Consider the following 25,406-nt stretch of genomic DNA (forward strand, 5'->3'; position numbering starts at 1 on the left):
GGGTTTTTGCTTTTCCTGAAAGAAGGATTTTAATCCCTGAAGCAGAATTAAACCTACAGTGTCTAACACGTCATGTCTTAGCTGGGTTCATCTGACCCCTGCTTCGCCTTGCCTTTTGCTTTACCTGTCTTTGTGCATTTGCAGCACAGCTTGATGCCCTCTGTGTCCTCCTGCCAGGCTTTTGCCTGCCACTCGGGGCAGGGAGCAGTGGGGAGGCGGCAGCCTGTGCTGCAGCTGGACGTAGGAAGGACCCCCAGGATGGCACACACACCAGCTGCTGCAGCTCCCCCCACCACGTCTTGTGCACACTGGGAGAAAATAAGTTTGCGTTTTGAAGCAAAAATCCTGCATCTCTCACTAAGTCCAGCCTACCTGGCTTTGCAGTCACTCCCGTCTGTTTCTCACGGGTAAATATTTATCACTTCAGTGTAGACACCATGCCCTAGCGCAGCCTTTCAGTATCATGCCCACAGGTGGTTTTTCTCTTTCTTTGCAGGGATACGTAGTTGATGAACACGCAGCCATGCAAGCTCGATGGGAAGAGGCATCTAGAGAAACAATCAAGAAGACAACTAAGCCATGCCCCAGCTGCAATATTCCAGTAGAAAAAAATGGTAAATTTCTTAGCTATCTCGTACTTGACTGTCTTTTAACATTCATTTTACAATATAAACGTATGAATGTGCATGTGTACATATGCACACTATTATTCCAAGAGAGGGATAGCACACAGAGCTTGAATCTTCCCTCTGTCACTTTATCTAAATTATCTAAATCTAAATCACTTAGTTCTAAAGCCACTAATTAAGCCTCACAAAATGCCCAGCTATTTTATAGTTAGGGAAACTAAGGCATAGAGAGACACTGGACGTAGACTTCTTATGACTTCAGTCTGCTAGTTGTCTAGATTTTCCATTGTCACTGGAAAAAATAGACAGTTGTAGGGCAAAACTCATCTCACGCTGAAACAGAACATATGTCTAATGTAGGCCAGAAGAATCGCACCTGAAAGTGGGGTGTGGAGAATTAGTCCTGCTGTAGATGTCTACACTGTATATAGCTGAATTTAGATGAGGTGAATCTCAGCCCAGTGACGTGCCCACAGTAGAAGAGCAAGTCGGAGGAAGAAACGTGAGTCCTGACGAACTGGTTGCACTAATCAATGCTTACCATGTAGGAAGAAAAGTGATCTACTGGCACTGGGGTGGTTAAAATGGGGAACAGGAACAGCAAATAGTCTATACCCTATAGGTTCATGCTGTTCCCTGTTCCAAGATTTAATTGTATTTATGTTAATTAATCAAAAGATATTAAAATTATTGCCTAAATATTATATGAATATTAAGTATAGAGGATGCTTCTCAGTTTTGTGGCATCACTTATTCAAATGGGACTCTGAATATGCCAAATAAGACACTTCAAGCAGTGATACTACAGAAATATTACTGAGGAAGAAATAGGACAAAATCCTGAAATCTGGGGTTTCATGAAAGAAAAGAAGGCAGTTGGCAGATGGAAAGTGGGAGACTTCTTCAAGGACAAGAAGCACAAGGAAAGAAAGCATGAATTTGAGAGTGGGAAGGCGAGACAAAATTTGGCAAAGTGTAGAGAGCAAGGTGGGCAGCAGAAGAGAGATAACAGAGGGGTAGGTCAAAAAAATTATTTACAGACTTGTAAAACAGGCTGCCAACCAGAACTTTGAACTGGATGAGAAACAGACAAATAATAATCGTGACTATTCATACTTAACAGTTTGCGCATAGCCAAATAAAACAATCTTCTGGTCAGGCTGGAAGCAGTGCTAGGACCTTTCCTTTCTCTTAGACTCTGCTACAAAATCTTTACTGTTAAATTACAGGCAGTTGTCACTTGTCACAAACAGGATATCCCTATTTGACACCATGATATAATTTACACAACTCCCACTAATGTTGAGGGAAGTTGCTTGTAAAAATCCCCCGTGTATCAAAAAGGAAATAAAGGCCATTATACTTTTTATCCTTGAAAGAAAATATTTACTGAAAATGGATAATAAGCAGGAAAAGACCTTTCCTTGCTTATAGCCCGACCCATGTCAGAACAGTGCCTCATAATGCAAAATGCCAAAGCCACAGCAGCAGGCTAGAAATGTTTCAACATACTGGAATTGGCTGATTTTGCTGCCATTCAGAGGCACCTTGACAGGCTGGGAAATGGGCTGAGAGAAACCTCATGAAGTTCAACAAAGGGAAATGCACCAGTACAGGTTGGGGGCCAACTGGATGGAAAGGACCTGAGTGTCCTGGTGGACTACAAGTTGGACATGAGCCAGCAATGTGCCCTTGCAGCAAAGAAGGCCAACAGCATCCTGGGCCACATTAGGAAGAGCATCGCCAACAGGTGAAGGGAGATGATCCTTCCCCTCTGCTCAGCACTGGTGAGACACGTCTAGACTGGGAGGTCCAGTTCTGGGCTTCCCTGTACAAGAGAGACATGGACTGGAGCGAGCCCAATGAAGGGCTACAAAGATGATAAAAGGACTGGATAAATAAATACCTGATGAGGGGAGCAAAGAAGACAGAGCCAAACTCTTCTCAGTGGTGCCCACTGAAAGGACAGAACACAATGGGCACAAACTGAAAGATGGGAAATTCCATTTAAACATAAGAAAATGCTTTTTACTGTGTGGGTGGTTTAAGACTGGAACAGGTTGCCCAGAAAGACTCTCCATTCTAAACCCATACGTTCAAAACCCAACTGGACACAACCCTGAGCACTCTACTTTAGTTGACCCTGCTTTGAGCAGTGGGGGGTTGGACTGGATGATCTCTAAAGGTACCTTCCAACCTCAGTGATTCTGTGATTCTGCGAATTAAGGCATGGAGCTTAAAAAGTGCAGTGATTGCTTTCCTTTCTGGTCATGGTGCCAGCTTCTGGGCTGACATTTGTAAACTGAAAGGAGCACTTCACTTCTGCCTAAGTACAGCTGGTGTCAAGAGGCTGACGACTGTACACGAAAGTCTGCCAACAGTCCTTATTTGGGAGGAGTACGCTGACTACGCACAAGAGAATAGTTCTGCCTTCCCTCCCCAAATGCTTCTGTGGATTTTTTACAAGGGACAGTGACTTTTTTACAAGGGACAGTGACAATGCCGATAACTTTTCTATAATAGACTATATTTCTCTGTGTCAATAACTTTTCTATAATAGCCTGTATAGCTATAGGCATTGTAGAATACTTCTATGTGCCAATAACTTTCCTGTAATAGCCAAAGTGAAAGAGCAAAACACTTTCCCACAGCTCAATTCCCAGTCTGAGTGAGTTTAAACACATATCCACAGCTCTCAGAGGACTGCTGTACTCACAAAGCTGTAGGCCACATTGCTTGAGGCACTCTCCACTCTGACTGCTGATCTCAGCTGCTGTGTAGCAGAGAATAACATGATTTATGTGGCTTAGCAGGTAGAGCGCATGTTTGACAGAGGGTGCCCATTGGGCTTTGGGTCCTGTGCCAGGATTGAGATGCATTTTACCCAGTGATGGCTTAATATGAACTGTAAGAGAGGATTGGGTCTAAACCTTAAGTAAAGCGTGACACAGAGGCTGGTATGCTTACATTCAAATAAAATATAAAAATGGCTGGTGAATTGCATCTCTTACACAAAGATATAATCTGACAAATAGACCTTGCCATCACAGCTAGTTTTCTCTCTCTGCCACACGAAGCAGACAGGCCTATTTTAACAAACCAGTTCTTGTGTCTCCTGCTGTTTTTGCCTTCTGAGCATCATTCTGGAGTGGCATTTATAGAAAAGGTGGTATAAGGGGAGCAGGTCGTACAGTAGGGAACACACACTCCCTGTACCTCGTATCACCATCCAGAGTCAAACCAAGATGACATTTCAGCATTTCTTCATTCTGCATGCTTTTTTTTTTCAGTTTGAATTATACACGAGATTTCTTTGTGTGGTAAGCAACATAATTTCCATTTGCAGTGTATTTCTGTAATGACCTTTGACAATGTTAATGTTTTATATATTACAAAATAAACATTTGATCAAGGTTGTGAGCAGAGAGATTAAAGCTGCTCTCACAGTATAGGCAAGTAAGAAATCCAACACACAGGAAACACTGATGTGACCAAAACGCTGCTTCAGATACTAAGAACGTCAAATCAATCGAAATTACTAATGTCATTTTGATACAATCAGCAGTCAGCCACCAAAGTCTGTGTCTTCTGATTTATTCTCTTTGCAAACCTCTCAGTTGTTGAATCCAAATTCAAAGAAGAACTGAATTTTGTTCAACTTCTGGCTCACAGCTGGGGTAGGGTAGAGTATCCTTGAGCAGACACCTCCATGATTGCTTTGAGAGGCCACAGACTGTCATCGCTTTTCCCTATCCCTAGCACGATCTCTTCCAGTTTCAGACAGGACTGCAGTTCCTAATCTTGCAGTCCCTCAAGTGAGACCAGTACATTCCACCCCAATAAGAGGGGGAGTACCAGGTTTTAGAAAGCCCAGGAAAAGTATTCTTCTGGTTTGTTCTTTTCTTTTATTAAATATTCTACTTGGTTAGTAAATGAACACCTAAGAAAGTTGATTTTAAAACTGCTAAATTGTTGATTAACATCTCTAAGTGTTTGCCAAGTACCAAAGCCATTCTGTTGCTATTTTGCAGGTGGCTGCATGCACATGAAATGTCCTCGCCCTCAGTGCAGATTTGAGTGGTGCTGGAACTGTGGCCTGGAGTGGAACAGAACCTGCATGGGAGATCACTGGTTTGACTAGTGGTGCGGAGGCCAACCCGCATTGCTGCTAAAGTTTGCTTTCATCAGGGCCAAATTCTGAACTCTTTGCTTAAACAAAACTCCCAGTGGTTTCAGGGACACAGAGTTCAGAAGTTGGTGCAGTTTGTTGGTTTTTGCTTTCTTGCATATGCAATCACACCAAAATCACACTGAAGTTATGCCAAGGGTTTTAAATCCACTAAGTAAAAAGAGTAACTGTTTTAATTGCTCATCATGGTACAAAGAGGGGTAAATTACACCTTTCTGAACTTGTGCAGTCTGTCAGCATGGAAAGCAGCCAGGGTTACCAGGAGGAACTTTGCTTGACATTTACAGTCAGAAATCTGTAACTCTTGCAAGAGAGCAGCCTGCATATGAGTGTGTGAGTGCATGAGCGTCAAGTGGGGTGGAGGATGTTCCCTGCATCAGCTGCTTTTTCTTTGACCACTCCTTTGCTCATTCAGCACAATTTTTGATTTTGCGGCAGTATTTCTTAACAGCTTTTTTGGCAGAGGGAAGACTGTGGCTTTTCAGTGTTTTCTCAGGGTTCCTTCCTAACAGGCTTTCTGTAGGGGTCTTGCTTTCAAACCAAATTCTTATAGAAACATCCAGCTTTATGCCATATTTGTGCTTGTGTATTTGTAACATACAACACAAAACCTGCCTACATACTCATTATAGACTTCGTTACCATTGGAAGATTAGCTAAGGATGCAGTTTCAGCTCTAACTGTGACTGCTGTTGCAGTGGTGACTGGATCTGATTAAGTGTTGTGCAAGCTGGTCTCACAGGGCTTCATTTGTCTTGTGCTTACAGCAATACTTTGGACATGGCAAGGGGAGGCAGGAGGAGACTTCTCAGGGGCTTTCTCTATCATCATTCTCCTAAATTGAATTAGAATATGGGTTTATTTCTGAAAATACATTAACAGCTCAAACAGTGAGGGGCAGAGGGACATCTTTCGTTTTGCAATGTTAACACAGTAAGTAAAGCTTACTAGCATTTCAAGCCTGAACAATCTTACTGTTTGGTGTGCTTTACACTGCTGTCTTATTCTGAAATGAAAGGGGTACTGTCCACATCCAACATGCCATGTAAGTATTTGCACAATTCAGCTTTGGAAAAAAATGCACAATAAATAAAGTGATCAAAATGTTAAACTTTCTTTCTTTCTTTTTTCATTTGAATACAAAGTAAGCGAGTACAAAGATGTTGGGTGGGTCATGTATTTCCTTGACTGATTCAGACTCCCAGCTGAGAGGCTAGCCTTTGATTAAAACATACTATTAGCACAAAATAAATTCCAGGGCCATGGACTTCGTGTATCAAGTTTGAATTAATATTTTGTATGGCGTGACTGTAGAGTCCTGAAAATATGGGTGTGCCTGGTGTGCCTTGTATCAGTCAGTGCAGAGCAAGAAGCTTGAGGTATAAAGAAATCCCAGGCTCACTACAAAAATACCCAGTTGCTAAAAGCAGTGGAGTATCCATCTGTCTCAGCTGGAAGTGACCTTAAAAGTCTGAGGAAACAAAGGGATGAAGGGAGGAGGTACCAAAAATGAGAGAGTGAACTGGTAGAATTAAGAAAATGAGAGAGAAAGGAAGAGGCAAAGAGAGGGAAATGGCTGTTTCTTAGTAGGCCATTTTCCTTTTTGGCACCAGTGAACTAAAACGTATGCAGAAGTAGCTATATTGAAGCGTAGGAGTGCAATAGAATGCTGCAATGTAGGTCATTTAGGTACATTATCTTAATGGGGGTATTTTACTGTGAGCTCTGATTATTTCATGATTTGATTTGCTGTACCTGGGTCTATTTCATAATTTATATGGCTTGTTGCCATCAGGCTAGGGAAAAAAATTTGCATTGCTTAATTTTACTTTAATAATGTGTTACATGGGAGCTCATCACTATATTTCATACCCACAAACATTTGGAATAAAAGAAGTCTGAATCTCTTTCCCTTTTTTTTTTTGGTGTCTTTCTTATAGAGGAAGAAAAACTCGTTCACTGTAAGGCAGCTTTACCGAGTTACAGCCTGCCTTAACAAGTTAATGTTTTAATTGCCACGTAGAAACATGTAAGTTATGCCCCTGGATCAAGGTCCATTGAAGTCAATGGACTTCAATGGATCAGCTCCCGTATTTCTTTCTGGCCTGGGCAGGGCATGGCAGGCATGAGTCATAAGGCTAGATTAGAAACAGCTCTTTCTTGGGAAGAACGTGTCAGAGGATGGGATTGTGAGCGTTCATCTAAGCCATAAGCAAGGGCAGGAAAGGAGAATAAAGAAAGGAGTTCCAGCATTGACTCGAGATTATTCACTTTTAGAGACTGACTTTATAGGCCCTTGTCACGTAGGGTTTCTTCATACAGTCCAGATTTACACCCTGCCAAAAAAAAATGTTGATCCTGCAGATTTTAACAGAACGTGTCCTGATCTCTATATTAATACATATACATCTGTTTCTGTATACACACATACAAAAAGTTTGAGATGGTACAGGCTCTAAAACTAATTCCTGTTTACCGTAAGAATAATTCTCATAGTTTCCACAATTTAGTGTATATAAAAAATCAGGATTAATGCTCTGCTGACACGGAAAGAATGCTAGAATTCCTATAGAGATGTGTGAATTGGACCTAAAATTTCCTACATTTTCCTAATTTTTTTTGCATGGAAAATGCCTTTTTAAAAAAATCTAACTGATACTGTACTTTGAAACAAAACAAAACAGAACAGAACAAACGAAGTCTTCAGTGTCTATTCAGACTGTTCCTCTTATTTCAGCTCTGAACTATGAGAGCGGAATTCATCTCACCCAATTTAACTATCTAGTTGGTTCGGTAGCCTCAGAGGCTCATGCAGAGACCTGTTGCGCATGTGTATGTGCAGAGGGGGCCTGCTGAGTTCTGAGTACAATTGGTCATGGCTAGAGGCGTGATGGCAACATCCCTGCCAGTAACAGGGTGCAGCTCCTGACAGGACGAGCAGGACTGCAGAGCTCCCACACACTCTTGGCTCTGTCATTGGCATGGAGAGGGGAGTCTTCCTTTTTTTAAAACTTATGAACTGGCATTGCTTGCTGGCATCCATGAAGCCAGAAGCCAGCCTTGGCAAACGTTTCCTCTGGTTCAGCACGCACATCTCTGGAAGTAGTCCTGGGCAGCCATGGGAGTTAGAAGAGAAACAGGACTCAAGCACAAAACAAGAGAGAAACCAACCTGAGGGCATAAGCAGAGGCAAAGGTTTCAAGAGCTTGTGGGTTTATGTTCTCCACTAGCATTACACTCTGGAAACACTAATGTTTAACTATATGTTCTGTATATTCAAAGAAGATGATTTATTATAGTGATATAAAGCAAAAAAAGAAGTCTGTGTCTTCTTACATCTAGGTTTGCCTTTGTTAATTGAATTCTCTTTACCTCCAACCTTCTTCATCTTTCAGATTAAAACAATTACAGACTTGTTCTTGGTACTGCAATCTGGGCTCCTTTTAGTGTGTGATAAATGGATTAAGTACAGGATGTATGCTGAAGTATTCAATAATAATTATCTTTATAATAATTCAGCTCTATAACAACAAAGAAAATCTCTAATATTTAATTCCAGCTGGCAGTGAAATCTGAATACCGAGTAGATTAAGAAGAAAATATACAACAGCTTGGCTCCCTAAGGAAAAAGCATATCTCAAAGCTTAACATAAATAATATTTTGGGAGCCGTGACTTTGACTAAAATATCATTTATATGTCTGCCTTATCTTGTCACAAACTGCAAGCCAAATAATTTAATTTAAAAATGTACATTTTAAAAAAAAATCAGTAAATGGCACTCCAGAAGAAACATTACGCCACTGTCGGGAAATAAAAGTCACACTCTCAAAGGACAACAAGCAGTGAGGTTTGCTTTTTGCATATGAATAGTAAGGTACACTCTATAGTACAAACCAGTATGGTAGCAAAGCTTTTTGCCTACAGATCTTGTAGATCATGTAAACTGAAGTAAAATTTGCATTTGTGGAGGGGAAACTAAGGTACTTCGAGGTGAGAAGCCAGATGCCAAGAGATGCTGCTGCCCTGGAAGTTTGGGAAGGTTTAGCCCTTTGTGCCAGTCTTCTCACGCTTTGAGGCAACAACAGCTGCTGTGTCCCTCGTGTTCACTGTGCTGCTCAAACTACTATAGAAGTAAATCATTGGGTGCAGTAAGCTCAATAAGCAACACTTGCAACAAGATAGTAAGGGATAAAGCATACTATCAACTCTGAAGACTGGTTAGCCCCCTGCTGACTTAATTTGACTATTATGGTGATGGCTGTTCTAGGGAAACTCTACGCAGAGATGGAGAGCTGCAGTAGAGCTCTTAACAACTAGATTTTCTTCCCAGGCAGCAAAATTCTCGTGCTTCCTTCAGTTCCCCTTCAAGCAACAGAAAAGCCTGAAGAAGACAGCACCGGACCAAGGCTGCCAGAAGAAGGAAACCCCATGTCTAATTGATCCTGATGGTCCTTCAGCAACTTCACCGAGATGTATCCGACAGCACAGCATTCACAGTGATTCAGCAAAAAGACACAAATGTACTAGTCCACATTTTATCTGACTTGATTACAGTTTGTAAGGAAATATTTCTATCTCTAATTAGCAAATTTAGAAAAACACCTCTCCCTTTTTTTCCCAAAATGTTTGTCTACTGATTCCTATTACGTTTATTTGTGTATGTGTTTGCCTGTGTAGTTCCCCTTGTGTATCACCTACTGATTTCCAGCTGTGGCTCCACTTCAGAGTTAATGCTCTAGCAGTTTTCAACTTGATTGTCTAGGAACTACTAGAGTACATGCACTGAGTAGTCCCTTCTCATATTCTGGGTATGTGCAGAAAACATGTAAATGGCTTTAAGCAAGCAGTAAGGTAGGCAAGTTGAGAGAAGCTGATTTAATCATATGGAGAATCATATTTAATGTAGTGGTTTGTGTATCTGCAGGGATTTTTTTTTTTTTAGAAATCAGGTCATATGCCATTTCATTTTTCTTCATTATTATTAATAGTGCTTTCTACTTTGCTTTTAATTTGTTTTTCTTGTCTGTGTCTCCATTTTTCTGAATAATGGAGTAATGGTTCTATGCCAGTAGATAAAATATGCAGCAAGACATCACCTGTTACATTATTTTTTGGCTTTTATCCCTACAAAGCTTGAGGAATCCACATAATCCATGTAGGCAGGGAAGTGCCATTATCTGTATTTTACAGTCAGGGAATTCAGTCCAGAGACAACAACCAGACTACGTGGAGGCAATGGCTGAAATGCACACACGCCATTTCCTCACAGCTGGGGAAATCTGTGGCTGCACCAAAGCAGAGGCCACCTGTGGGCTGGCACGGTGATGGCACAAGCTTAGGGAAGCAGGAAGCAAGTTTGAAGTTTAAGGTCCAGAGGACACCAGTATGACATTGGGTACACAAACAAATAATTAAAAAAAAAGGTAGGATTTTCAGTGGCCTAAAGAGTAGCGACCTAACCTGATATCCTTTGCAACAACTGGGAATTTTACTGCTGGCTTCACTGGGAGAAGGCTAATTTAGAGACTTTGAAAAGATCATTAATTAGACTTTTTAGCAGTACATAGGAGATCTCTGGGAGAACTTCATGTCCCAGTTTCCTCTTTGTCTCTTTGTTAGTTGAATATTTCATCTACAAAACACATTCACGCCCACTCTCTCCACCCCGTTTTAGTGCAAACAAAAATCCATCAAGCACTGATGTCAGACTTGTTTTAAAAATCTTTAGTTAAGTACAGCTGAAGCAACACACTGTACACTCATTCTTACTTGGTACATGATTGTATTGTCTGCCTCATAAACAGCAATCTCGACAGCCTGCCAACTTCATCTGCTGGTTACCAGGCCAAAAACTGGTTGGATGACGACCTCAAGTAATGATCAAAAGATAGTGCTAAAATTAAAAGCAGCAATCAATAAAATGAAATAGTATTCAGAAGCTACTTCTGTTGGGGCCAATATGATGTTTTTCTTGGAATGGATGCTAAATGCTCCTGAATAGGTTCAGCCAACTGAGTTTGTTTATGCCTGGAAGCTAAACCTGGAAAGCCCTGCACTGCCCTTTTCCAAAGTAAATAGATCACAATATGATAAAAGGGCTTGAAATTTTTGTAATGAATAGCTAAATCCACATGTTCCATGGTTGATGGAGTTACAAACCAGAAAAAACAAACTACCTCACGAAGTTACACTGTGCTCAGTGATACAACTAATGCCAGGTTTGCTTTTTTTTAAAATTGGCTTCTCAGAGGCAAAAATGACTGTGATATTTACATTAAAATCAGCCAGTTAATGAAGCTGAAATTAATTCTGATTCGAGCTTCTAAGTTTTAGCACTGATGTAACTGAATCTAACACTATACCAAAATGTTACTCAGACTTCCCTTAGCAAATATTAAGGTGCTTATTAGCTGAGTTGCAATCACTCAGGTCCTTATTTCAGAAGTACAATGATCAAGGCTATTCCTATTGCCTCATTCTGTTGGATTTTACAGAAAGCAAACATAGGCTTCAAAACAGTGCTAGCAATAAGCCCCTGTGTGGCAGGATATCTTCTCCGGAACTAGTAATCTCTTCCTGTGTGACATTTAATGTGCACAAGTTCAAAACAATCAGTGGCATTTCATTTTTAGTCCTCTTTTTTGTGCAAGCTTCAGAGTAGAATTGAATAAATACAAATATAAAGCCCAGTTTACACAACAGATAAGCCTACTCTTCTTGCTGTTCCACTTCAGCTATACCACAGACCTACCCCATACAGTATACCAGCTTGGTAGACCATTGTGGTATACATAATAAGCTGTAGATCAGCAAATTTACGTATTTATTTATGCCATTATATTGCACTATTTTTTAAGACCTTTGCCAGTCTAGAAAACTCATAAGCCCCTTCCCTCCTCAGGAAGGGCGCATTCCAACAGATCCCTGTGATGAGTGATGGCTGGGCAGCCCAACTGCTTGTGCATAAACTGTATCATCATCTGGGTGAGCTGGGTACAGATTGCTCCCATACAGTTTGATGTTTGTAAGCGCTCAGCTCCCACTCAGGAATCCAAAAAAGGCCAGGCTGTCAAAGGTCACCATCAGATGTCGTTTGAAAAAAAAAATGCCTTCTTTTGGTGTCTAAGCAAAGGTAGTGCACATACATAAAAGAGGACAGTTCAACCTTTGTATCTGATTCTGGATGATGAGCAGTATGGAAAAATCTGGCCCTGAGAAACTTTAAATCAATAAGCTTTCTTCTTCAAAGAACAAAAAAGTCCATGATCCAGAGCCCTTTGTGACAAGTGCATCCAATGTCAGGTTTTTGTTACATTTCCAGCAAACAATATATACTTCATACTATTTTGCTATTTGTGTCTGTTTAAACACTTGTTTTAGATTGTAAAATGTCTTAGCAGAGCTTTAGCAAGTCTCAGATAAATGATGCATACTTATTATTATGCAACACTGCTTGGCCCAAAGAAAAATGGGGTTTCTTATTGCCTTCATCCCGCTATGGGAGAGAGCACTGTTATTACAAGCAGTAGGCCTTGACAGCTAAGATGATCTTACGAGGTCTCTTCATATGTGTTCCTACAGCATTGTGTTGGCCTACTCCCAAATGAAAATTCCAACTTTGAGGACTATTCAATCAATTATTTAATTGCTTGAAGGAAGAGAGAGAGATCCAGAAGCCTTTCTTATTAATGCAGTCATTGTCTCAGGTCCAGCAGCTTCCCTTGCCAGTCAATGGCATTATGAGACAGATTTCCATACCAGGAGGTTTTTCTGATACTTAATGCCACCTCATTTTTTCCCTTTCATGATATTAAGATCTCAGGAGTAGAAAGGTCTTAATTTGTTGTGCCCAGCCTACCATCATAGGCACCTTGTTATGTAAGCCTTTTCATAAATTTACAGAGTGCTCTTGCAAGCATTTTTTTTTTTTTAAGTTCCATTTGCTTTCATGGCAAAGCAATTCTGGAACCTGATTCCAGCTGCTAGTGATGAGAAACCTTTTCATTCCAAGGTATTAATGGCCAGCTTATAATTACTTATCATTATATCAACATAGTTTGTAAGCTTAAGGTTTTCTTTTTCCTGTTTATGTTGACTATTCCCTTCGTTGTCAGATTGGATGAAGTAGACAGCAATCATATTTCCAGTCCATTTGTTTTACTAGGCTTAATGGGCCAAGCTCAAAAGCCTGGGTCGCCATTTCTCTAAACACCCTAGAATTAAGTTATTCCAATTTTACTTCACATTTTTTCCGAGTATGAGTGATGATAGACTTTTGCATACCACGGCACACGTGGTCGCACCGCTGCCTTCTCGGGCACTCGTGCCTCCGTGTGTCTATTGGAAACACTTCTGACAGATGCCAGCCCGCAACATGTTGGTCACAGACACATCATGCTGGCAATTCATAATCATCCCATGATGGTCTACATCACCCAAAGCCACCTTCGCCTTGTTTCCAAATGATGCACTTCCTATTTATCAGGTGTCTACACTTTCTTTCTGACTTTATTTTTCCCAGTTTATTCATTTATATGGTGCTAGCTGGCTGTTGCTGTGCATCTCAAAGTGCAAGCAAGTTACTGCAAAGTGAGCAAGTACAGGAACATCCTTTGGTAATCACCACGTACATGTTTATATTCTGTTAGAAATGTTTTTTTCCAAGTGCTACAGGACCATTTTATTACTACTTTACAGTACTGTAAATCTGATATATTCAATGAATCTAGGAGCTTGACGGGTTTGAATACCTCCAGTTTGGTAACTTATTTAATTGTTTGCCAAACGTGTTTCAGTTCTTTATCCTCGAGGTTCATCTGTAGTGCTGATGTATGTGGTCACGGCAGCATAAATTACCTCCTCCCTTGGCGTCCCTAAGTGCTCTGATGCTTTTCTCAGTGTGAGTATTAACAGGTTTTCTGTACTTGACTGGCAGCCTACTTTTATAAAGTTAGTATCTTTGAGATCTTTTTGCCTTGGCAAAATCTGGTTGAAATTGGCTAACATTGAAAAGCTTCTGTGGGAGGACTGACAGACAGCTGCACAGACAGACAGATTCAGACAGCAAGGCAGCTAGGCTAAAGCCCAGATAGCTACATTAAATTCTCACTGAGCTACTGGTGAGTGTGGAGTAAAGTCAGAGAGATGAAGCTAGGGAGGCTAAACATCCTCATTTTATCATTAAATGATGGCTACACAAACCATTAAGCATTCCCCAGTCCGGTCTTAATTTCTGCTTTAAACTGAGATCAGAAATTCCCCATTAACTTAAGGGGAAAAGTATTGCATAAATTCGGATAGGTAGCTGTGATAAATGGATTAACTTCCCCCCTCTCGCTCTCTTTTGGGGCTGCAGAGGAAGCATGAAAAAGCTTGTCGGGGAGGTTGTAGTGAGGTGGGGGTCGGTCTCTTCTCCCAAGTAACAAGTGATAGGACAAGAGGAAATGGGCTCAAGTTGTGCCAGGGGAGATTTAGATTAGGTATAAGGAAAAATTTCTTCATGGAGAGAGTGGTTAGGCATTGGAACAGACTGCCCAGGGAAGTGGTGCAATCACAGTCCCTGGAAGTATTCAAAAACCGTGTGGTTGTGGTGCTTAGGGACATGGTTTAGAGGTGGACCAGGCAGTTAGGTTAACAGGTTGGACTCAATGATCTCAGAGGTCCTTTCCAACCTTAATGATTCTATGATTCTATGATTCAACCCAAAAGCTGGGCCTTGTCCTGTGGTGTTATTGGGTGTTGTTTCTACTGACTGGTGGGGAGAATGAGGTGGGCATTAATTAAAATACATCAGTGACAAAAATTGCAGAAATTATCTGATTCATTTTCACCAAGTGTCTGCCTGTCTCTCTCTTGACTACAGATGAAGTTTGGAGCAACCACACTCCTAACTCAGGTATATCTTGGTTAAATACCTCGAATCGGTGGGATGACACCAGCAGCAGACAGCCTGCTTTTGGCTACTATTTAAAGATCAGTAGGACACAGGCAGCACAACTCCCAGCTCACCAGGGAGGACGGTCAAGTCACAGCTGATTACAGTCAAACTTGGTTCTGTGGTGATATATGGATTATAGAACCAACCTTCTCACTTCATGCAGCTTCAAAGCATGTGACACTGGGGGGAGAGATGAGAGGAGGAAAGACGTAAAGGTGGCTTTCAGTGATCTTGGTCTTCGGTCTGCCAGATCCCAGGCTGCCCCAGTTTATCGGCAAGGAGGGAATAGTAAGAGTTTTCCAGAGGGGATTATAATGGCTCTTTATCAGTAAGTGCCAGTGTTTGAAATAATGCCACATAATCACATCCTTATATTTTCCTACTTAGTTTAACATCTCATGGGGGATTTTTAAAAGTATGTTTTGCTTCTTTTTATTGAACTCATTGTACTATGGTGATTGGCAGAATACAAACTATATTGCTAGATAATAACTTTTTAAAAAAATTTAAATGGGACACATTTTTAAAGAGCTTTTTTCACTCTTTATTGAAGTATCTAAGAAACCTAAAGTTAAAATAGGATTTTGTCTTCTCTGCCACTTATGCACTTTTGAACATTTTCCCCAGAATTAGTTTTGTCTTATACCACCTAGTAGGGACTAAATAAGTTGCATTCTATAGACATTGAGTAGAATATTAAGAAGGTACACCACATAGCAGGTGTGATTTTATCTCCTATTTATGCTTCTTGGAACATACACTACTCTATAGCATGGATAGAGTTTTCATTTCTTTCTGTAGGAAGGAATAAAAAAACTCCTAAAATCTTTTACAAGACTTCTATTTTCATAAGAAAACAAAAATAAAACACTTCTCTGGTCAGAAAATTATTCAAAAACACATATAACATTTTAGCAAACTGCTTAGTGGAAAACCCAGCAGCAAATGCCAGCGCCACTGGGTAAGTGGCCTCAGTGCACCTTCTCTGCAGAGAGCAATGGCTTGTCAGAAACCATTTCTTCAAAATATGGTTTAATGTTTCTGGAGACCCTGAGACTTCCATACTCTGACAGCAAACCGAATAATATTAAAATCTTCTCATGTAGCCATAGATCCTATGCAGTTCATTCATGTCCTACTTCAGTGAGAAAGGAAAAAATTAGCTTTTTATGTACAACCTTATCCCTTCGTTACTTCCTAGGTACAGACATCGCAAATCTTGCATTGCAACTTCCTAAACGGTGGTACTATACGCCTGCTGAACTACCACAATTACAGGAGCAACACTTCAGTCAGGATTCATTCAAAAAAAGAGGGTGTTTGCATCAACAAATGAACTTTGTTATAAATACGTCAACCAACAAGGGAAGTCAGTAACAATGGAATACGCATCCTGACTTGCCTCTGCCGACTTGTCTGGCCTCGAGCAAAATGCATTAACATGTACTTGCAGATCTCTGGCAGAATTATTCTGTGACAAGCTATCTCCTTCTGCAGTAAACTGCTGAGGAGCAACAGTTGCTCCAAATATTATTCAATATTTCTCATTTAATAGCAAAGAAAACCCCAAACAAACAAAACATAATGGGTGCTTTTGCTTCAGTTTTAGCTTCTTATTATCTTAAATAAACAAAGCAAGCACCTTGTAATTTCACCAAGAATTGAGTCTTGAAGAGTGAGCAGTGGTAGGAAATTTCAATTTGAAAGCTGAAAGTTTTCTAGGGTTATATGAGACTGGAAGAGCTTTGTTATAAAGGAAGGTATTAGGCATGCTTTTCCCTTTTGCTGTTACAATCTCTTATATCCCGACTCTGTAGTTTTCATTAATTACAATAGTAGATATAATATCTAAGGGAAAATGTTTTGACCCTGTACACACAAACAGCTGGGTTATCAAATGTCCTGTATTATAGTACAGAGGAAGTTGTTAAGTAGGATGATAAAACACTTTCAGCCTCTTTCCTCTGCTGCTGTTTCAGGCTGCCTCTGCATACTTCAGTCTCTGCCAGCCAGGAGTGCCATGCATTACAACTGAAAGAGGCTGCATATGAGGATTTATGTGACTAGAAACTGTACATAAGATAATGGAAAAGCTACATTTTCAGAACATTTGGATTTAATGACACATCCCTCTCTCGTTGACAATCCAGGGTCCTCCTCTTTGAACTTGATATCATGTTCATTCCACATCTCGCTGGTAAGAACGTAACTCATCCCAGATGATGACTATCACATTCCCACATACCCTTCTGGTGCAAGGGGGGGGCACTTAGAAGAAGCACAAATATGCTGACTATAAAACAGCCCTGAATTTTCTTTCCTTTTTCTGAAGAGCAGCACCAGTAATTACGAAGGAAGTTCCTCACCACTTAGAGTTAAGATGGCAGAATCAAGCTGATGCCCCCGGCCTTACTTCACAGATGAGCTGTGAAAATAAACTTGGACACTATAACAGTCAGTACCATTAAAAATGTCCATGAGGGTTTAAACAACATGCAATAAATATGAGCTTCTGCTGCTGCCACACACATTGAGCAAGGAAGAAAAAACAGTTTTGAATAACTTCTCCTTAAATGAGGCCTGCTTGGTCTGTGCTCTGAGTATGGGAAAGGGTCTGTGGAAAAAGAACTGGACAGCCATGTAAACTCAAACCTACATAGCATACAAACACCCACAGAGGAGGCCACTTTCGTTCTGGCATTCCATCTTTTTGAGTGGTTGACTTTGCAACATACCTTTTGCTGTTTATGTGTGTGTGTAGCATATAAATCTAAACTGAAACAGTGCATTAAAACACTTATTAGCTCTACAAAGTTTGAAATCTCATGCTGTAGCCACATTTTGCTACTCAGACTCATTTCAAGGTCTGTTGCACATCTGTGCCCTCTCCCCTCTCCTTAGGAGAGCTAACTGTACCTTCCATACCTTTCTGTGTAGATCCAATTTCAGCAAAGACCTTGGGAAAGGTCCTCTGAAGAATTTTGCTGAAGTGGCTGAAGACACTACCATGCCCGTCTCTGTGCCCTGCCCTTCTTCTGTTACTTGCTTGACTCCAATGAACAGCGAGCATTGACCAGTTCGCCTTCGGCGGTGATTTTGCTGAAAATTTGGGCTATGCCTTGGAGCAGTTAAGACACATGCACATGTTGCTCCTGCCTGTTGTATAGGGTCAGTAACCCAAGAGGGTAAGAAGGACAGCTAGAAGACCAATAACATCTGAAAGTGCCCCTGTGAGATTTGCCAGAGTCTGTCTGCTAAAAAGGCCCTTAGCTATGGTGGTAAAGCACAGTTAGAGGGCCACAGTCTCCTCCGGTGTAAACCAGTATCTAGTGACGTGGAAGTGCATGGAGTGACACCTGGTTTACACCAGTTAACCAGTTATATCTGTCATAGTTCATGCCCTAATAAATATTTAGCCAGCAGAAGGCAAGGTTTCCTATATGTTACACTGACCAGATGCACGTCAGGCCAGGGCATATCTTCCTCTCTACAGAGCTGCAGGTCCATCCCATCCCCACCTGCCCCCACATCACCCCAAACAGAGCTGCCACAACCTTCCCCAAAGTGATTTGCAGTCACTCAGGTAGCGAGATGCATGCAACATTAAGGAATTCAACTCTTGTCTAATTAAGACAATGCAATCAACTGGTCCACAAACACTTAAGGCTCTTCTTAATAACTCTATTTTTATCAGCTTGAGTGCCAGACACTGTAGTGCGAGGTGATCATTAGTGCTGATATTTGAAGTCAGGGAAGTTTTATCTTACTGTATTTTCCCTCATGAGCATTTGCTCTCTGCTAACCCACTCCCTCTGCCATTACTGTGCTGGCTCCCATTTGCTGCTAGCATCCAATATAAAGTCATTTGCTCTAAATTACTTTAAAAGTACTGATGGCCATGCTTCCAAAAATACACTCTTAATAACTAGCTTCTAGGCACAATTTTAGGATACAGGAAACTGAAAGAAAAAAAGGAACAAACTCAAATTGCTTTAAGTGAAAAAATTTGGGAAAGAAGATTTTCAAGAGCTACTTTCTTGTGGGAAGATGCATATTGTCTATTTGTTTGCCATCATTTCCTAATTCAGAAATGGCTTTTAGATTCCCAAAGACATTTATAATAAAATAGTTTATCTATAAAATTAAACAACTGCTGCTGCCCAAGACTTTCACTTGTTGCGTCCATTTAGCTGTGGAGTATTATTAGTAATATTTTAGCAGTTCTTACAAAGCCTTATTGTGCTTCATGTTGTCTAGTGTTATAGCAAAGACGACTGTTCATGCCCTTAAGGTGTCACGACCCAGGTGGCTGGTATTTCCTCCCTCCCACCCTGTCTTGTGAGCTCTACAGTAGTAACAGAGCAACAGTCCGAGGGCAAGTTATTCTCGGAGACACATCAGATTCCCACAAGGTCCTGTTCCATTAAGAGAAGAACTGTAACTTGATGGCAAAATCCACAAAATGCTATGAAGGCAGCTGGACCCCTCCAGCTGCGATGCACAGTGATTCGGCACATGAGCCCAGGAATCTCTTTTGGCTGTTGGATGAAGCATACCACTCTATGCAGAAGTCTTTACCATGGGGTTGTGCAAACCTCACTTGTTTTCTCACATGATGGAGACTCCCGCACATGCAGGGCATTGCTGTTTCAAAGTCCATATGTCTTGGCAAGTGAATATAACACTGGCTATAAGATCTTACGCTGCACTAAACTGAACACTGGCAAATCCCCTTGTCTTCATAGAAGCTTTATTAATGACAAGTGGATTTTGGGAAAGTCCCCTTGGCATAACTCAGTGCAGAAAGGAGGGTCCAGTTAGGATTGCAATAGTTTGACCAGTGCCAACACATAGGAAAACAATTTTCAGAGTTCATTTCTTTGCCTGAATAAGGTATTTGAATTAAGAGAGAAAAAAGCATTCATACCTGCCAGGTAGAAAGTGTTCCCTCTGGCAAAAGCCTTTTTAATTAGTTGCCATGATGGTCTCACAGTGCCTGATATAGGTCTTGTAACAGTGCTAGAGCGAGGTGGAGATTTTTCAGCCATGGGTTTTGCAATTCTATCATCTGTGTTGAAATAAACACCGATTTGTTTGATTGTTTGTGATTCCCCTTATAAAGAAAAAGGGACAGGAAAAGAAGACAACAGGACAGAAGAGACATTTGCAGTGTATAAACAAACTCAGACTACTAGGTCACTGATGTCTCAAACACTACAACTCATTGTGGGTGGCAAGAGAAAGCAATGCTTAGGGAGTCAGCTGCAGCCATCTGTCTCCAAGGAGCAGCTGGTGATGAGAGGCTGATATTAATGAAATGGGATTGCTCAGTGCTGTGGATTTACTGCAGTTAGCGTAGCCATTTCTGATTCATGCTACCATTATGGCTACCATGCCTGGGAGGCAGCAGGCTTTGTTGGTAGTATTTATAATACTTGGGACACCTGTGTTCACAAAAGGTGTGAAAAGCAGTAGATTCAGAGTGCTTATGTAAATGTTTTGTGGCTGAATTGCCAGGTGACTGATTGACAGATCCCAGAGCTCAGAGTTTCCTGGAGTAGTGATTCTTGGTCATCTGGGAGTCGGTGAGCAGGAAATGACATTAGCCATGTTATTCAGATTGGAAAAAAATATGAAACAGTGAGGGCTGTAGATTAATAACATCTTGGTAGCATGGAAGTGAGCATACAAACAAGACTGTGTCAAATCACTCTGAGAATGGTTGTGTTAAGCTGCCACTACACCAAACAGCTGGGTCTGAGCTCGTAGATCCAGGAGCTGGTAAGGACATGGGCTCACCAGGCTCTGTGTATGTGCACGATAAGCCTTGTTTTGTTAATATTGATGGCTTGAGCTCAGGGGCACCTGAACTCCTGTGATAAATGATAGTTAGTAGGATGACATTGAGGATTCTCTGTAGAGCGAGAGGTGCCTCTTACCAGCAATCCAGGTCCTTTGCCCCAATCAGTTTTTAATATATCACGTGAAAAATACCAGACACGTGCTGCACTCAGCTTTAGTACTTCTGTATTTCCTACCGCATTTCCTACAAAACGGCATTGCTGATGTTTTTATGCCGCCTTCTAATACAAACACTTGCCTAGTCAAAGCAATTCTGATGCTGGGCTATAGAGTCGATCTTTCTCAGAAAACAGGCCATTCTGTGTACTGTATATAACAGTTTTCATGAGGGATTATCTAAACTTCTTGTCGTGACACTCACCTGACACAAGGTCCTGGGTGTTCAAGTCCCATTTGTGAAGCAGGCAGCCCTCTGGTGAGGTCTCGCCTAGCGACTGTTCTAAGGTACCACCTTAGTACCAGGTTTAGGTGGCCATCTCCAGGAGGTTCGACCCTCCAGGGCCAAGTGGAAGAATTGCCCAATTTCTGGCTGAGCCATTTGGGCATTTAGCCATAAGGTCACTTAGCACAGTTTCCTACTGGAGAGGTATTTGGAGCAGGGCCTTTGCCTCAGGCTTGAGGAACATATTAAATTGGTGACAAGGGACCCAGCAGTCTCAGGCAATGCGATGCCCAAGGAACCTGAGGCTTGGTTTCAGGACAGCCTGCCAATGGTTTGTAAGAGGTTGCTAATTACTATCAATTGCAGTAATTTTTCCAAAGGAAGTGGATTGCAATTGCAAATTTTCAGTTGCTATTTCACATAGACCACAAAGGAGTCATCTGAATTAACAGCCTTTGATTCACCACCACCCTTTGCTGCATTCAGACTGCAGACTAGCTCCATACCCTGTTGTCACACCCCCAGCTATCCCCTAGGCCCCGAGCTTTTCACAGGATCAAAGAACAGAAAGAAGGAAGATACAACGGGGCAGCTTGTGCCACGAAGCAAAGACGGAAGAGCTGATGTCTAGCGTACACAGAAAATCGGGGCCATTATACTGAAACAGTGCTGGGGGTTGATGTGATTTGTACTGGAGGCCACACTTAGGACTGAGGCAGACAGGAGTCGAGACAGCACAGAGGGGCAGCTGGAGGCAAAAGCAAGCTGTGACACAAATGGCCTCATCTTTTGTGTCTGATAGTGGTCATGGAGAGGCTCTGCCACTGCACAGTGGCTGGCACTGTTTTGGAAAGGGAAAAGGTGTGGCATCATCACTTAGTTTGCATCTACCCAAAGGCATCCCTGCATTACAATCCTTTCTTACATCTCTGGCAAATCCTTTTAAGCTTTCCCCATGCACAGGCTACAGGACAGCAGGGCATGGTACAGAACTGGAACCAAACACATATAAAATACTACAGTTAAGGATTCAAAGGTAAATAATTAGCAGATGCCAGCAAGGCACCCAGAAAATCTTTCACACTGAGGCAATTTCACTTCAGAAAGTATAACATCCCTCTGTCAACAAAGTTTTCTTTTCATTACAGCCTGCCTTAAGAGCACTGCGGTGTTTTAAATAGCTTAAGCACTATGAGACCCGGGCTTCTGAGAACTGTTTGGCCATTTTTCTCACAGGTGTCCAGCCTGCTTTTAGTTTCCTGGCACCTTTTCTTTTTGAGCAACTGCTGCCAAGGGATGATCAGATGTCTTGGTGAGATTTTCAGTTATTTTATGTAAAAATATTCCTGTTTTGAGGTTTTCATGGTTGCTTAAGAGTTATATATTCAGGAACTCTCTTCCTTTTCTCTTGAACTTAGTATTTTTCTTAATACAGCATCCTTATGCAACATCAGGCCAAATCATTGAAAAAGAAGAACTAAGGGGTCAAAGCAGGAGACCCGTTGCCTGCTGTGACATTGGAAATATGTAGGTTCCCAAGACCACAGCTTCAGAGAGGGAGAAAGAGTAACTAACTGGAAGAAAATAGAGGAAAAGTAGTGTCCTGTACACTTTTCACACAGGACACAGATTTGCTATGTTTACTGGCATAAGGCAGTCTAGATGAATAGTATATTGTATTTTGTTCAGTGTATCACAGGTATTTGGCAGCCCAAGGCAAAATCAGTACAAAATCTTATCTGACTCTTTCACACCTTTTCTCTAAGTCCTGAGCTTCTAATGCTGTTTGTCTCTGTATTCCGTTATCATGTCTTACACAATCTGTTTCTGCAATTTAGTATCAAAGATGTTGTCCCAAATTTTTTCATTCCTTAATGTGCATAATAGACATTTACAAGAACTGTAAGTATTCAGCTTTTACCCAATTAGCTTTTAGCTAATGCCTTTTTATTTAAAAATCTATTTATTTCATCAACCACCAGCTCATTTTAAGAAAGAAAACAACAGTACAGAATGCCAATTATCTCCATTTTTGAGGGGTCAACTTTGCTCACACCAAGTATCTTATTCTATAGGGTGCACCACTAAATTTAACCCTTGAGTCTTCAAGAACCACACTTCCCAGAATGTCTCTAAAGCGTGGGGTCTTTATGAAAACTAAGTAAGTGGCTTCTATTAAAGTATACAGAATAAAATTTGGCACAAATCTTGCTCTTCAAATACATCAGACTACACAGAAATAATTTAAAAAATATATCCACCATCCATATAAAGACTGCTGCATAGTGGGTATTTCCTGTCACCTAACCAGGGCTTATCCCACAATTTTCTTGGGAAATAGACAGCTCCCTGATGTTCCCTTCAGATAAAGCACTCTTTACAAAACTAGCACATAAGACAACACTGGATAGAAACTGCAACAGCTGATCAAGATGACAGTTGTGTCCCGTCTTGTGTTTCTAGTATGGAAACCATGGTGCAGGATTTGTGAGAGGAGCTGCAGTAGGCAACAGTTCTTCAGCGAGCAACATGTAAGGATGTTACATTTTGTCTGCCGTTTCTTAAAAGTGTTTTTTTTTAAATGACCTTTCCAATTCTGTGTAATTGAACGACAAGGAGATAATCAAATGCTAGCTGCAATGTAAATTTGGCAAGGGAACTAGAGTTGCTCCCTGGCAGAATGAAGATGAATGCTTTAAGTGTGGCTTAAAGCTGCTGTCTTCTATGGGCAGGGTGAGCATGCAGCCATTCACAGGGTGAGGACACCGCTGCAGAATTCATTACAGGTAGATAAAGCAGCACACACTTATTGCAGGGATTGCCATTTTCTGTAAGTTCGTAAAAGTTCAAAATGGCAGGCTCACACAGCTCGTCTCTACACAGTATTGTAACATAAGGCAGCCTTGTCCTCACATACTGAAATAATTATTTCTTCTTCTAGGTGAGGAAATGTACATGTACAAGCAAAAAGAATGGTTGTGTGGATTTGTTTCTGACTGTTAATGTCTGTGTAACTATATATGCAGATTAGGTATTGCCCTTGAAGACCTGAAGAGCAGCCAATGTGCCTCTTCCCTGTAAACTTGATGTAAACAGAGTTATGCATAAACAGCATTTGTTATTACAGGGTCTGAGCTACTCCAGCTTCCAAGTTGTTCAGACCAAGACTTTGTTCTACAGTTTCTTATCTCTGGTTCTGGAAGAGTGGCAGTTTCCTGACCACCCTCTAAACAGCACTTACCTTTGTAGCTCCAAAGTCATCTTTCCTCTAAGATCTTAGAGGATACACACATATCCATGACCATGATGGTAACAGATGTTGGCATCTTTGTGTTTCCAAGGTGCCATTGAAGCCCTCACCTTTTTGTCACTCCCTGAACTATGTTTGATCAGAGCTGCAAGATTTCCTCCTACCACAGTGGTGGTGGGGGGGGGGCGGTCCTACCCTCATTTTCAGTTATCATTGTAATGCAAAAAAAAAATCTTGTAGAAAGACAAGATCAATTATTAGTAAAATGTCAGGCTTGTCTGTGCTATGCCTTGGCAGAAAAAATGGCAGCCTTGCAACACTCCAAGCAGAGCAAGCCACTTAGCTGGCAGAATCACCCTCCTGTGTATGGTTCACTTCAGTTTTTATACTAATGGATTTGGGATACTTGTATTTTTCAGCCTGACATTTAAGTCCAGGTGGCTACCACCTCTTGTGCGTGTAGTCTTGTAGACCGTGTCTGAAAAATTTCTGCTCTGTCATCTGCACATACAGGTACCTCTAAAGCCAGTCACCTGAGCCACCAAGTAGAAGTTCTCATTTTAATCAAGCTTTGAGAAAACGTGGAAAACAAATCTGTGGTGTTTTGTGTTAGATATGTGTGTAGAGAGAAACAAAGGCCCCTCGTCTCCTCATAGGTAGGCTCAAGCTGAATACTTAAAACAGTCATGGAAATAATTTGCACGTGTGTAAGGAGTGCTTATTTTGTGGATGTCAGTAGATGTGAAAATATTTGGTCTAATTCTGCAAAGAGTAATTTGGAAAACTTTTTGTATGGTACGATCCTTGGTATTTGTTAAAGGAATGGTATTCTTTAAAAATGATAAATGATTGATTAGTAGCCATGGACTTGTTGCAGAAAACGAAGCATGCTGAAAGAAGAAACACGTTAAAAGAAACGTGTTTTTTCTGCATCTCAGCCAGTATTCTTTCTGTACGTACTAGACTTTGTAAAGGGTCAAGCGGGACAGTCTGGAGCTTGAATTCCTGTAATGCATCTCACACAGCTCTTTTGCTAATGCGTATTCAATTAAAGAATGAGTCTATTCTAAAATTAATTGTGGCCCCAGGGTTTAGTTTTAACAGGATGTTTCCATTTGTGTGTACCGTGTGGCTTCTGCGCAGGGAAGTGGGGTT

The 25,406-nt window shown here is 41.1% G+C and overlaps 1 protein-coding gene across 1 annotated transcript in view; it reads left to right on the forward strand.

Moving 5' to 3' along the window:
* Positions 1-4,943, forward strand: part of PRKN (parkin RBR E3 ubiquitin protein ligase) — a gene marked incomplete at its 5' end in the record, with an annotated part of 628,924 nt that extends 623,981 nt beyond the window's left edge. Inside the window, 2 exon segments of the mRNA XM_082305465.1 lie at positions 497-614; positions 4,661-4,943. Coding sequence (XP_082161591.1) covers positions 497-614; positions 4,661-4,770 — 228 coding nt within the window. The 3' untranslated portion in view covers positions 4,771-4,943.
* Between the last annotated feature and the right edge of the window lie 20,463 nt (positions 4,944-25,406).

The sequence above is a fragment of the Platalea leucorodia genome (assembly GCF_965183815.1).
Source record: "Platalea leucorodia genome assembly, chromosome: 3".
NCBI lineage: Eukaryota > Metazoa > Chordata > Aves > Pelecaniformes > Threskiornithidae > Platalea > Platalea leucorodia.